Source organism: Geotrypetes seraphini, chromosome 13 (assembly GCF_902459505.1).
Source record: "Geotrypetes seraphini chromosome 13, aGeoSer1.1, whole genome shotgun sequence".
Classification (NCBI taxonomy): domain Eukaryota; kingdom Metazoa; phylum Chordata; class Amphibia; order Gymnophiona; family Dermophiidae; genus Geotrypetes; species Geotrypetes seraphini.
In genome coordinates, this window is record NC_047096.1 from 65,452,648 (window position 1) to 65,468,015 (window position 15,368).

The window sequence follows — 15,368 nt, forward strand, 5'->3', positions numbered from 1 at the left end:
GGGGGGGAGTCACTCCTGCCATAGTAATTTTTACCAGTGGCATTGAACCGTTATGTATCTGGGCCTGAGTGGAATGGTGTACATGTGAATTGCTTGTTTATTCTTTCCAAAACTACTAGGACTAGGAGACATACAACGAAGCTACTAAGTTAGTATATTTCTTTATTTAGACGTGTCATTAAAGCTCTGGCATTTGGTTGCTAAAATATAGTGAAAGCATTAACTTAGCAGATTTTTAAAGAAGTTTGGATAATTTTCTAAAAGTCCATAAACCGTTATTAAGGTGGACTTGACAAACTACTGCTTATTCCTAGGATAAGCAACATAAAAATCTGTTTTATATTTTGGGATCTTTCCAGGTACTTGTGACTTGGATGGCTGCTGTTGAAACAAGATATCAGGCTTGATGGACCTTCAGTCTGTCCCAGTAAGAGGAGCCGTATGCAACTCTTACAAAATCAGTTTTCACATCCCGTAATATATCCAGATTAAGGATATATTCTGTCAGTCAATTCTTTTTCCGTCCCCACACTATCTCCTTCATTAACCAACCCACGCCATTTCCCATAATTTTGTTCCAGTCCACAACCTTCATTTAACAGGGCTTGTAATGTCTTTCTTTCTCCTATCCCCAGGTCAAACTCCTTCCTTCGTCTCTATCCCCTGCTCCCCCTAGGTCCAACTCTCTACCTCTCAGCCTCAGGTCCAATCTCTCTACTTCCAGGTCCTCCTGTATTGGCCCGGCCTCACCCCCCCCCGTTTTTTTAATTCCCACCCACCCACGCATAGTCAGGCATCACCTCCCTGCTCCTCCCCCTCTCAGAACCCAATATGGATGCTCTCCCCCCATCCCCTTCCAGCCTGTAGGCCAACATGGTCCAGTATCACTTACTACTCCCTCACTGGACCCAACATAGCTCTCTCTGCCGATCTGTCCACTGCCGCACTACTTTAAAATCAGGTCTCGACCACACAGGCCAGTAGGAGCTGTATAGAAAGGCGTAACCTATTGTCTGCACTGGGGCCTTTCCTCTCACCCAGGTCCACAGGGAAAAAGCCTGTACAGGCCACAGGCAGCCTTTTTATACAGCTACTGCTGCCTGCGGGGGTTCAAAGACTGACGTTAAAAATAGGCGGGGGCAGAGAGCACCACATTGGGGTTATAGAAGGGTGGGAAAAGCTGATGCTGGACCTGGTGGGCAAGCAGATTGCCGAGGTTGTGAGGTTGAGGCATATGCAGGGACAGATTTATTCTCCATTCCCTCCCAGTCCATTCCTGTTCCACTCATCCCCTCCCGTCGCTGCGATAATAAAGCTTTTTATTTTTTGTTCCCATCCCCGCAGATTCCCGTAGGGTGTGCTCATCTCCCATACCTGTGCACACTTCTAAACCAGAGCTGTATAATGGTACTAGTGCTAATTTTGTTGGAGTGAGGAGAATAAAATGGGCAACTTACATGGAAATAACTGTTAAAACAAATAGGAAATATTTTTCACTCAAAAAATAGTTAAGCTCTGGAACTTGTTGCCAGAGGATGTGGTAACAGCAGTTAGAATAGCTGAGTTTAAAAAAGGTTTAGGCAAGTTCTGGAGGAAAAGTCCATAGTGTTCTATTAAGATAGGCATAGAGGAAGCCACTGCTTGCCCTGGATTTGTAGCATGGAATGTTGCTACCATTTGGGTTTCTGCCAAGTACATGTGACCTGGATTGGTCACTGTGGAAACTAGATACTAGGCTAGATGGACCAATGGTGTCTATGGTTACTCTTATGTTTTAACTGATGCAGAGGGTGAGAGGGACCGAGACAGATTCTATACCCAGGTGCTAACAGAGGACTCTGAGCAGCTGTGAGGCCTGTTGAAGGATCGGTGGCTATAATAAATAAAATATGAACTTGAGTTGGTGAGCATTTCACTGGTCACAGAGCTCCCTCTAGTGGCCATGGAAGAACAGCTGAGTCCAGCTTGAGTTGTTATGCTCCTAACCAGAGCACCTAGAAAATGTGTGCATCCAGTGGTGTAGCAAGGGTAGGAGGAACCCGAGGTGCTGGTGGTGCACCCCCCCCATGCCCTCCTCTCCGCCCCTCCCTCTTCCCTGCCACACTCTCTCTCCCTCTCCCCCCCTGTACCTCCAAATTTTGCCAGTGCAAGCAGCTTCTGCGGTCTGCTGCTCGTGTCGGCATTGACTTTCTCTCTGACATCACTTCCTGACCCTGCGACCTGGAAGTGATTTCAGAGGGGAGCCAGGCCAGAAAAGTTGTTTACGCTGGCGAAGATTTAAAGAGGTAAGGGGGGCACAAGTGTGGAGTGGGGGTGGCGGAGAGGTGCCAGTGCCTCCACCAAGACAGTGCTTGGGGCAGTCTAACCCCTCCCCTTACTACATCTTACATGGAGCCTATATGAATACTATGGAATTAAGTCAGATCAATTTGGAACTGTTCCTGCTGAAAAAGGTATCCAGACAGTAACCACACCCATAGTCAAGAGAGGAATTACATTCTAGGGAAAGAGAATAGGGACTTGTATAGTATCTTTTTGTCGTTTTGGCATTTCAAAGCTGACATTCAAAGCAGTGGACATTGAAGGATTAAGCGACTTGCCCAGAGTCACAAGGAGCAGCACCAGGATTTGACCTTATAACTTCTGGGTCTATACATTGAGTTGCCACCTAAGACCCAGAGCAATACCTGATCATCCAGAACTTTTTAGCTGTCCAAGTCACTTGCAGAAAAGATACCCAAATAGGGATTCAGCCAGGTTGTAGTCGAGATTTAAATGGCTTCTGCAGAGTTCATGTGCTTTGTACCAGTGTTGGTGATTTGGTGCCATGCATGCCCAACATTAAGAAAGCATGCTGGGAGGAGGGGGAAGCTAGTGGAGTACTGATGGTGTCAGGCACAATTTGGTGACACTCCACCTACTGCTGTGCAATATTGAAGCTTCACATTCATGTAGTAAGAGGTAAAGTTTACAAAATAACTTCAAGAACTGATCAAAGTCTAGTTAGGAAAAGAGTGAAGAATTAACTGGCTAGTTTTGTCACTCTGCCACACTTTGAATATCTACTTTTTGCTCTCTTAGCTGATTAATAATCTCTGACCCTCATTTTGAATAGCTTATTGGGCTGAAAATAGGAATTTTCAAAGATAACATTACCTGCGTGGTTACCAATATATTGGAAATAAACATTTGGTTATGGGGTTTCCCCCCCCCCCCTCTATATTGGACTGTGAAAGCAATTTTTAAGGAATGATGTCCTGAGAATGGCATGTGACGCTTTCCAAACAGAAGAGGATGTGGGGGCTTATGAAATGCTCAATACAATTTATTTAAACAATTTCTAGTCTGCTCAATCTAAAATTGTTAGCAGGTTACAAATAAAACACATACAATCATAATGTTGAAGGACCTTAGAACAATACAACATTAAGACATTCAAAAACTATAAAGGTGGTACAGGGTTAGCAGCTGACGGGAAAGGTGAGTGTTGATGTGTGTGAATTGTGGTACTTGGTTGAAAGGGGGAAGATTAGGGAGTTAGGCCAGATTATTGGGAGGAGGGGGTGATAGCCTAGATCCATGGTAATAGCAGAGGATGGTGGCAGCCAATGTTCCCTCTAAGCCGCACACCTTATAGCAGAAGGCCACGCAGCCATTCAGCCCCCCCACCGCGCAGCTAGTAGAGTTGGGACCAGCACTCCTCCAGTATCACTCTTCCATCTTGTTCTGCTGCTGCAGCTTTCCCGAAACAGCAGCGGCAAACTGAGTTAAATCTTGGCATAGAGGTAGAAAAATGCATTGAAGAAAGCCAAAAGGAAAAGGAGGAATGAATAATCCTGGAAAAAGACTTAAGACAGAGGAAAGCAGAAGCCAGAGAAGTGAATGGCCAGAAAACAAAGGTAGAAAAAAAGAACTTTATTTTTCATTCAAGATAAAGTAGTGTGATATCTGTGTTTATAAAGGTTAATAAATATAAATAGAGAATAGAATTAAGATGATATATTTTCATTGAACTGGTTTTAATACATTTTTGACCAAGTGTCAGAGACCAAAACCTCCTTTCTCAAGTCAGGACAACTTACTGTCTTGGCCTGGGGAAGGAAGTGTTGAATAATGTTTTAGGTCCTTTCAATAAAATATCATCTTATTTCCCTTTTTTTTTTGTTTATATTTGTCATTCTTAATTTGTAATATACAGTGTGTATAATACCATCAGGGTAATGTAACAAAAATTTTTTGCTCACATCAACTCGGTCCTTAGAGGGAACATTGGGAGTAGTAAATGGAATTTTGTTCTTGGGAAAGTTGGATCTGACAAGAATGAGGTGACATTACATAGACCTCAGTTGAATTTTTTTGCCACATGTGTGGCCTTCTGTAAGAATATTTGTTTACTGATAATAGGTATATATTAAGATGGCATTAAGAAATGTACATGGGAGACAGGGCTGGCAAGGGACTGTAGCATCCTGAGCTGACTTTTGCATTGGCACCCCTGACGTCGCATTCTGATATCTTTCTTCTTCTCTCTTCACCTATGATCCGGTTTCTTCCCTTCACTCTCAAATCTCCCCCCGACTAGATGAGGCACCGGCTCAGGGCACTGATGATAAAAGGTGCCAACATCCCAGTCAGATATCTATCCCTCTTGAAGTTTGAAGGTAGACTAGACTGGGATCTTGGCACCCTTTATCATAGTGCCCTAGGCCGCAGCCTCACTTGGTCCATAGCTTGAGCTGGCCCACTCCTACTTCTACTATTTATTATTTCTAAAACGCTACCAGATGCACGCAGCGCTGTACAACAGACATGCAAGAGATGGTCCTGATGGGAGATATGAAGAGAACATTCCTCCATCCTCCAATTAAAAGCCAGATGAGTGTAGGAATACTGGTGGGAGGGGATAAGATTTTCAAATATCACTAGAAAGTTACTGATCAGGAGATGATGTGCTTTAATAGAGGTCTGCCTTGGTGAGATCGGTCTTAGACTGTTAAATATTAGTGATCTGAATACTGTAATGCTCTAAAAGTGAAGCTTTTTATGTGGTGAAGACCTACTCTGTTTTGTCATTGTGACAATCTTTTTCCCCCTCACATAAATCGAGGTTGTTGGATAGAGGGGCTGTGGGCTGATACTTGTGCCTTGCTTGAGTTATAATGCAGCACATCGCTGGCCTTTGACCTGGCCCTTCCTTCCCTCAGTCACAGGCTGCTTCACCAAGTTTTGTGCGTGTGAGAAATGTATTGGATCCTAAGACCCAAACCCACAGTTGAAGTAAAAGCCCTTCTTTCTATCTGTCTGTTCCCAGCCAGAAGATATTGGCCAGTCGCCTGTGGCTCCCATGCCAGATGGAGACAAGGTGGATCTAGAAGCATTCAGCGAGTTTACAAAAATAATCACCCCAGCTATCACCCGGGTGGTGGACTTTGCCAAAAAATTACCAATGTTTTCTGAGGTAGGTAATGCCAGTGCCAGAGGCAGGATATGGATGCAGTTACCTCTGAAATCTTAGCATGCTCTGAGGTTACTGTTATCCTACCTTCTTCTGTGCACTTTGTCTGATTTGGGTTTGTGTATACCTCGCACCTGTGTATCCCAGGCACTAATAGCCCCTTTCTCTCTTTCCTCCCTCCCCCCACCCTCCAAAAAAAGCTGCCTTGTGAAGATCAGATCATTCTTCTGAAAGGCTGTTGCATGGAAATCATGTCCCTACGTGCAGCAGTCAGGTACGACCCCGAGAGCGAGACGTTAACACTAAGTGGAGAGATGGCTGTGAAGCGGGAGCAGCTGAAGAACGGAGGGCTTGGCGTGGTGTCTGATGCTATCTTTGACCTGGGCAAGTCACTCTCTGCTTTTAATCTGGATGATACAGAGGTGGCTCTGCTGCAGGCAGTCCTGCTTATGTCTTCAGGTGAGTCCTAAGGCAATGAAGGTTCCCCTTTTGCTATGACTGAGCTGGCTGGTACCAATATGGGGAGGGAGCTGGGAGGGATCACAGTGGCAGTGCCCATGTTTCAGTGATTGGATTGGTGGGATTTATGGCGGGAACAGGGTTATAAACTATTGGTATTATCCAGTGACGTAGCGAGGGTGGGAGGCACCTGAGGCGGTGGTGCCACCTGCACCTACTACCCATGCACCGTTTCCCTTCTCCCATACCTCTTTGACTTCTCTGGTGCCAGCAGCATCTCCAATAATGCCTGTGCCAGCCTTGGCTCTCCCTCTAACGTCACTTCCTGGTCCCACGATCAGGAAGTGACGTTGGAGGGAGAGCCAAGGCTGGCACAAGCAGCACTGGCAAAGAGCTAGAGGGGAAAGGGGAGGCCCACATGCAGTGGGAGAAGGAGTGGAAGGAAGAGAGGTTGTAGTGCCCCGGGCAGTACAGGCCCCGCCTCCCTCCCACACACACACACTTACAACACCACTGGTTTTATCTACCATTTTCTATATTGGTTTTTATCAAGCTGTGCTTGGAGTAAACCCAGGCCAGTCTTGTTTTCAGGATATCCACAATGAATATGCATGAGATAAGAACTCTTATTTCATGCATATTCATTGTGGATATCCTGAAAACCAAACTGGATAAGGCGTATTCCAGGAATAGCTTAAGAAACACTTCTTTGCTTCTGGTTTTTTTTAATGGAGCTTTCAAAAATCAGTTGCACTGACAGGAATCTTGGGTTGGGGAGTGGGAGTTGTTTTATTTCTGTGCATCTGTTTCAGATCGAACAGGCCTGATCTGTATCGATAAAATCGAGAAATGCCAAGAGACTTACCTGCTGGCCTTCGAACACTACATCAACCACCGCAAGCATGCTATTGCCCACTTTTGGCCCAAGCTGCTGATGAAGGTGACAGACCTGCGCATGATCGGGGCCTGCCACGCCAGCCGTTTCTTGCACATGAAGGTCGAATGTCCCACTGAACTATTTCCCCCGCTCTTCCTGGAGGTCTTCGAGGAGCAAGACGTCTGAGGCTCCCCCAAGCAACTGCTGTCCCCCACCCCCACCCCGCCCTTCTTCATTTTGGGGTTTTGTTTTAAGAACGGACATTAGAAGAAGGAAAGTGGAGAATATAAGGACAGCTTCCTGCCATCATCTCTCCATTCCCCTTTCCTGCTAGCCTGGAGTTGCAGTCAAGTTTGGGAGGGGGCACAGGAGATGGCAGGGAAGGGAGGAATTGCTGCTGCCTCTTGTTCTTTGGTGGAGTGGAGGTGGGGGCAGTTCCAAGCTGAAAAAAGCATTTTCTACTTCTCCAGAAAAGAGAAAAGACCAAATTGAATTAGAGTGGGAAATATATTTCTTCACCACTTGTCCCCAACAGAATTTTATGGGACATAGCAGCTTTTGCTGTGACATTAAGACAATCAACCATTTTAGTTTTTCTTTGGGTTTTTTTTTTGTTTTGTTTTGTTAATGGTCCCCTGGGAAAAAATGAGAGAAAATCGTTCTAGATTTTAAAAGCACTTTTTTTTTTTCTATGAAGCCACTTGGCACCTTTTCTGCTACATTCTTACCTCAAAAGGAGAGACTCTGAGGTGTAGCACAGCAGCACTTACTGGTAAAAGCTTTTTCCAAGGACAATCAGGCATTATATTCTCAAATGCGGGTGACATCATCCATGGAGCCCAGTACAGACACTACCAAGTACACTGTCACTTTAAATTTTTGTGCATGTGCCAGTGCCTTCCTGCCTGACATCAGCTCATAGGACCTTCTGATCTCCCCCCCCCCCCCCCCCAGCTCTTTGTGACTTTTGGCCCTAACAGACTTGGAGTTCCTGTTTCCAAGAGAACCATTTCCAGTTGTCTGGTGGATTATATCTCTTTCACATATACTCAGGCTGGGCTGATGCTTCAGAGCTGTGTATCCGAGCCATGGCTTCTTCGGTAGCTAATTTCTGCTCTGCATTCATTGCAGACATCTGCAAAGTGGCCACTTGGTCTTTAATCCATAACTTCCCACTACTGTTTGGAACAAAACCCCAGAAGAATTTGGACAAGCAGTTCTACAGAATCATTTTGCTCCCTGAGCATCAACTTTCCCTCCAACCCATTTGGGTATTGCTAGGCTTGTCAAAATCTATGATCCTGCAGCTTAGGAGTTCCACATGTGAGACTATGCCTGCTTGTCCTTGAAAAAGCAAAGATACCCACCTGTAGCAGGTGTTCTCTGAAAACAGCAGGCATATATTCTCACAGTCTGCCCACTTCCCCCTAAATGGCTTCTTAGCTTTTTTTTTTTTAACTGAACTGATGGTCCTGTGAGCTGACATCAGGTAGGATTGTGTGTGCAGTGTGGGCACTGCAAAAAAAATTAAAGATATAGTGCAGTTGGTAGTGTCTATACTGGGTTCCATAGATGACGTTACTCGCGTGTGAGAATATATACCTACTGTCCTCGGAAAACACCTGCTACAGATTAAGTATCTTTGCTTTTCTGTAATTTCAGTCTGTCTATCTGTCCAGACAGAATTAGCAGAGAGCCAGGAGAGCACGACCCAGTGGGCTCAGGGCAGGAAGCCCCCTGTCATACCACCACCGCCCTCCCCACCCCTTATTTTATTTATTTTTAAATTATTTCAAAATTTCCCTGGAGAAAAGAAGCATGGCTTTCCAGGAGGGAAAGGAACAGAATTAGCATTTGTTAAATTACTACAAACTGGCAAATTTCTGCTGAAGAATTACTTAAAGAAACTTTTTTAAAGCCACATGCAATTTAATTCAGCAAATCTTTAGAGGATACAAGCCAAAGGAAATGCGATTTTTTTGAAGAATTGCCTTCAGTTAAAAATGAATGTTGCACTTGTAGGTTTGTGTAAGGGAGGTTGTTTTTTAATTTGGTTTTTTTTTTTATTTTTTTTTTGAAAAACCGTGGGTCTTGCCGGCCACTTCAGAACCCCTGAAGTGGTGTTTCCCAGGAGAGACACCTGTAATCCTGTCCACACCCTCTCCTCCAGAGGAGAAGGAAGCTTTACTTTGAATGTATCCATCGTGGCCCTCTGTCTGAAGCTTAGCTTTAGAAATCCCACTGTTGCCACCATCTGTGAAGGCTCCCATACTCTCTGCTGATAGTGCCGCTGGCCTCCTTTCAAGCAGCGAGTTTTTCAGACTCTCAACTACAAAGCCGAAGGAACAGCTACCCAGCAAGCCTGTTAACACTGCTTCATGTGATTCTAGTTTGGTTGCCTAGCTCACTCCATCTATAAATGGGTTAAAGAGCATCGCAGGAGCCCTATTGTGTTTCCGAAGGGAACCAGTATATTCAGTGTACAGATTCACCAAATCCAGCAAATGAACAGCTAAAGGACAGTCCGCAAATAAATATTGTTTGATTAGTACAGTGTTGAATCAACCATCTTGCTCAGAGAACTTATCAAAGTGTATTTAATTTCTTTTTTTTCTTTCTTTTTAAAGTAGCAGGAGAGATTGACATTGCATTTTCAAGTGTATCTCCTACCACAATGCAGGTTTTCACTGCTAATTCCAGAGCTGTTGAACTTGGCTCTGCTGAAGGCAGCGTCTTTTGGACCAGACGTTAAACAGCGATCCTGTCTGCCCAGCGGACATTAAAAATCCCAGGACATGGCTCCGAGAAGTCCCAGTTGTGTCGTTTCCCCTCCACCCCCCCCCCCCCCCCCGACTTCGGCCAGTGTCCTGGCTAAATTTTTCTCCCTTTTCCCTGCCACGTGGTGCCGTGTGCTGTGCACCAAACTTTGCTGCTGAGTTTCCACCTCAGAGGTGGCTGCACCTTTAGTGCTGATATTTGTAGGCCTTTGGCAAGCTGCCATGGATAGAAGGCACTAAGTGAACTATTAATTATTTTTGATGGGAAGAAGTATGTGTGTCTGTGGCAAAGGAATACCAGGCTTTTAATAGTGAGTACCAGTGTCCTGTCTTGTCTTGAGAGATCACAGACACACCCGTAGATAGGACTGAGACACTGTCTCAAGTTATCGCGCAAGAGCGGGATCTGGGAAACAGCTTAGAGAAAGGCCAATTATGTCCGTAACCCAGTGCCTCTTGGTAATTGTCTGGAATGTTTTGTCTCTGGAACTTTGGGTACCTGAATGCACTGATATAAAAAATTGGTGTTTGTATAGCTTTCTCTATATTGAGGTGACCATCAGGTTGTTCGGTGACTCGCAGCTGAAGGTCTCTCTCCAGTTTACTGGTTAAAGTAAATGTTACACTCTGAGATCCTGCAGTATTGAACTAGAATAGGAAACACAGAATGTTGATACTGTGTCCCCCAGACCATCAACAGTGGGAGGAACACATTCCAAGCTTTTGGTTCTCTTTGCACTCTGCAGAGATATGTACATTTAAAAAAAGAAAAGCTGCTTTGACCTGTAAACTGAGGTGAAATCAGAGAGTAGCTGGATTTTAGGGTTTTTTCCCTGTAAAAGGAAAAGTTACTATGTAATAATAATGCAAGTGATAAGCACTAGGAGAAGAAGCAGTTCCTAATTCCTGAGATCTGGCACTTTACTTGGGATCAGTGCCTGGTATTCTTGGATATTAGATGTTTAGAATTCTTGATTTTTTTTTAAAGGACCCTCAATTGATACTCTAGGTGTAAAGCATCCCCTCGGTTCCCTCACATTACTCCTGTCCACTTTTCTACATAGCCCAGCATAGGATTTTTTGCAGGTAAATGCTGTTCTGGTCCGCCAGCTTGCCCTGTGTAACCCGTGTTCATCTCACTGGCCTCGTAAACATCAGTGGTATTATGACTGCACAGTTTCCAAGCAACATGTCATTCATTCCCTCTCTTGGGCTCAAACTTTCCCCAGTCACTGCTAAAGGCACCTGGATGGTATTACAGAGAAGACAGTCATCCCCATCCCCCCCCCCTTGGGGTACCCTGCATGCTCCGAGAGGCTGGAGCAGCTGCAGAAGGTCTTTGCATGCATCACCAACCCACTTACCTCCCACTGTGTTGCACTTATGGACAGAAGCATTCGAGGGTAGGTTGGGCAGGATCTGCTGCAGAGACTCTGCTTCCGGCTACAAACTGAATTTCTTTCCTTTTATATTTTTAATGAAGTCCTGTGAGGAACGAAACCTGAAAAATAAATAAATCTATAAGGCAGTGACTCCTCCATCCAACACACACATCTCTTCTCTGCATGAGTGCAAGGTGAGGAGCTGTTGTGTCAACAGAGACCCTGTGACTAACCTAAGCATGTCCTCTCTTTTCCCTTAAAATTTGGACACACTTTTGGTTGGAGTGTGTTTTTCTATCAATGATTTTCCTATGCTGGTTTTTAGTGTGAAGGCACAGTGCCTCTTACCTCAATAAGAAGTGGAGGGGTGGGCAAGAGAGGGCAGTTTACTTTAAACTAAGGCCTCGGTCTGTTTCTTACATTTTACGGGTCACTTAAATGTTTTGTTTTATTTTCCAGTGGCAGATATGGGATCAGTTTATATCTTGAGCTGAAAGAGGTTGTTTTGGGGGATGAGGAAGGGATATCATTGCTGCAGTGATTGTGTCTAGGGGACATTTTGTGGGTGGGCATGGGCATGGGAGTGGGGGATGTGTCTCACTGTCTGCCCTGAAGTGCATTGGACAAGATGAATGTGTTTTCATGATAGAAAAAAAAAAATTATTTTTTTACTGAACTCTGTGAACTGGTTCCCCCCTCTCCCCTGAGCTGCAGGACAGTTGGCCACCACAGGGAGTAAATAGTCATGGAGGGGGAAGGGGATCCTCTCCTCCCATGTCTGATTTGGAGCTAACCAGTCAGAAGGAGCAGCTGATGCGCAACCTGCTTCTTCACTCTGATAGTGGACCAGAGTTGGGAAAGTTTTGAAAGAGAATTTGGGGAACCCTAAAGCCACAATTGGTTCAGCTGTTGCTTATGGCCTGGAGGTAGGAAGCTCCTGCCCTGCTTCTCCGGTGCAGCCTCTTCCTCCTTCATCCTAGGTCCCCTTTTCCCCCTCAGCCCCTACCACATGGTAGAAGCTTTGGTTTGAATCCCATAAACAGCCCATCTCATCTCACACCATCAGAGAACATGCTTACCTCTGATTCTTGCTGTATAAAGGTTCTCCCTATTTCTTCCTGGTGTCCTGTGTTTTCGGATCCCGCTATTCTGTGTGCAAGATGTCCTTGTGCAGTACAGACACTGTGAGTCCTTTGCCCAGTTGTAACCTTGCTTGTAGTGTGACCTGTGCCCCTTTCCTGGTGGGGGGGGGGGGGGGTAGAAGCTAGAAAATGTAATTCAGTGCTGCTGGCCACATGGCCTGAAAAGGCAGCAAAGGGCCAGGTTTGTTTTTACTTGGTGGTCTTTGGGAGCCTGTGTGTTCAATTTCTGTGGGAAGAGCAGGTGTCGTGAAATGAAACCAGGCCTTGCATGAGCTGATGTAATGCATCTCCTCTCAGACTCCCAGTTTATTTCTTCTTAGACCTTTATTAGATGAGAACTCTGCTGGGTGAGCATCACTCATGTTCTCTTGGATAGGGGGAACAGTTGTAGCATTGCCAGCCTATTGCCAAACGCAGGAAAGGGAGGTAGACTTGTGCATACACCAGAGATGGAGCTTACTGTGCAAACTGTTTCTTTGGGAGACACTAGAAGTCTGAAAGGGCTTACAAACACATCACAAAGAGGATGACAGCAAGAAGATATCTTACTGTTGCTCAACTATTGAGGTTTTAGAATTCTGCTCCTTAGCTACCATTTTGTGGAACATTTCAGGTTGCAGCAGGATGAAAGATAATCCAGGCAAAATAAGTGGGATGGGAGGTCTGCTTTTCTCTACCCCAACTTGGTAAATAATGGAAGATGAGTAGCAGTCGACCCATCTAGTACTCGCGTGAGGATGGTGCATGAGTGTGTGTGCTATATGAGCAAGGTATGGCAGTGTTAGGGTACTGACAAAAATCAGTGAACATGGTAGATGATGGCAGATAAAGACTGACCCCCCCTCCAATCTGCCCTTTCCACACTGGTAAGCCATGGAGCATGACTTGTGTGTGGTTAAAGCTACAGCCTTGGCACCCTGAGTTTGTGGGTTCAAACCCACACTGCTCCTTGTGATCCTGGGCAAGTCACTTAATCCCTCCATTGCCCCGGGTACATTAGATAGATTGTGAGTCCACCAGGACAGAGAGGGAAAAATGCTTGAGTACCTGAATAATCTCATGTAAACCGTTCTGAGAGAACGGTATAGAAAACTGAATAAATAAATAAAAATCCATCCCCCAACCCCAGTATTTTACCTCTAGGCTTTGAAATAATCACAACAGCCGTTCCCAAACATCTGGCCTTGCTGGACAATACCTGGCTGCCATCATTCTGCTGGCATCAGTCCAGGTAGCTGTTGGCATGTTGTAACATGCTGGTTCCTTCCAGCTACCACTGCCACTAGGTCCGTTTCCTTTAGCTGTGCCTTGTGGATCTCTTTATCATCTTTTCCTTAGGTCTTTTCTTAGGGGAGTGAAGGGGTGGGGTTGAGAGGAAATGACAGTATTAGTAACCCCTTATCAAGCTCTGTCCCAAGAATGTTTGAAGTCAGTGGCGTAGTAAGGAGGGAGGACGGTCCACCCTGAGTGCCATCTTGGTGGGGGCACTGGTACCCCTCCTCCTCCTCTCCCCTTCCTGCTCCTCCCCCTGCCATGTGCACACCTTCACTTCCCGTTTCCAAGTTTATTAAAAATTTGTTTAAACGCTCATCAGAAATTCTAAGTGTTTTACAATAATTAAAAAAAAAGGGGGCACAAATAAAGACTAATTAAACAAGACAATATTGACGTATAATAAAATGAAAGGTAAGTGGGGAGAATGACAATATTTAAAAATAAAGCCGATAAGGAAAAAAAACAAGAGGAAGGGTAAGGAAAGGCCTATTTAATGTTAGAACTAAAGAAAAAAGGGTTGAGAAAAGAGATCATTATTCAAAGGCGTCTTTGAAGAGGAAGCATTTTCATCAGCAAGGGGGGCCGGAAAGGAGCAGGGGGAGCAGAGAAGAGAGCGGGGGAGGGACGCCACCGCCCTGGGTGTCTTTCTACCCTCGCTACACCACCGTTTGAGGTCCTACTGATAAAACTTAAGTTGCCACCATCTCTTCGAGTGGTCTATTCCAAGCACCTGCCACCCTCCCAGGAAAATAATAACGGTCAATATTCAAAAGCGTTTGTCCAGGTAGCGAAACCAGAGGGGGCCAGTCTTCAGCAGCATTATTGAGATAATGCCACTGAAAATTTTTGCACATTGTCCTAGCCTGCATTGGTGACGCAAGGGTGGACACCTGATTTTGCTTCTGGCTTTTTCCGTTACCAGCTTCTTGCAGCCCATTCCCTCCCTTTTGGGCTTTCCTTTTTTTTTTTTTTCCTTGTTCCCCATGAGACTGTAATTCTTTTCTTTTTGATTCCTTTCTCGTATTTTCCACTATTACTGCTTTTAACTTTATTATCACATTTTTTATTTCAAATTGTAAATCACTATGATAATTTAAATGATTCTGCAGTATATCAAATAACCTTGACTTTGACCTTATCATTTGGTTGGTAGCAGTATTCACTTCATAAGCTGGATAATTGGCCAGATAATGCTGCCCAGGTATCTGCCCAGAAAATGCTAACACCCTGTGTAGATATTCAGTGCTGGACACTATCAGGATATCTGAATTTAATCCAGCCATAGTGGTTGTCTTTAAAAACAACAACAAAAAAACCCACTAACCTCCTTAACTGAATATTGACCTGTATGCTATCAAGTTTCCTCTAAATCTTCTTTGTAATTTCAAAACCTGATCTCAATCCTTAAATTTCATTTCCTATAGAAAATGTCAATTAATTAGAGCCTGTCAAATATTTCAGCCATACTCCCTCCCCGTTTTGAGTTGCCCAAGCCCTAAGCCTCATTGTAGGTATGGTTATCATAATTTTATCCAGGAACCATGGACACATGACCACGCCCTGTTCAGCCTCCAGCTTCTAGCCTTGCCCTGGACCGCCTCCAGCCCTGCCTCCACAAAGCCTCTTCTCTTCTTCCGGACAAGCTCCAGCTGCATCTGGAGGGCTTTGAGCATGCGTGGATGTGTGTGACATCATCCTCGCATGCTCAGAGGCCCTCCAGATGCTTTCCAAAACCCAGACAAATGACGGAGCCCGGACATCTGGTAACCCTTGTTGTAGGGCCTTCCATTGGTTTAGCAGTCCTTTTCAGCACCACTTTCTCATACCTCTGTAAGCAAAGCAACAGCACTTTTCAGTACTTTTATCTGATTGCCGCATCTCAAAAAAGTTATACTGGAATTAGAAAAGGAGCAGAGAAGGGCAGTCAAATGATACGGGGGATGGAACAGCTCTCATATGAGGAAAGACTAAAGAAGTTAGGGATCTTTAAGCTTGGAGAAG

At 44.9% G+C, this 15,368-nt stretch overlaps 1 protein-coding gene across 3 annotated transcripts in view; it reads left to right on the forward strand.

Annotated features, from left to right (window-relative positions):
* THRA (thyroid hormone receptor alpha) overlaps positions 1–13,812 on the forward strand; it is a 268,232-nt gene extending 254,420 nt beyond the window's left edge. For all 3 annotated transcript variants that reach the window (XM_033917906.1, XM_033917907.1, XM_033917908.1), the window contains 3 exons: positions 5,312–5,458; positions 5,656–5,914; positions 6,727–13,812. In XM_033917906.1, the coding sequence (XP_033773797.1) occupies positions 5,312–5,458; positions 5,656–5,914; positions 6,727–6,977 (657 nt within the window). In that variant the 3' untranslated portion in view covers positions 6,978–13,812. The remainder of the gene's footprint in view (positions 1–5,311; positions 5,459–5,655; positions 5,915–6,726) is intronic.
* Positions 13,813–15,368: the final 1,556 nt, after the last annotated feature.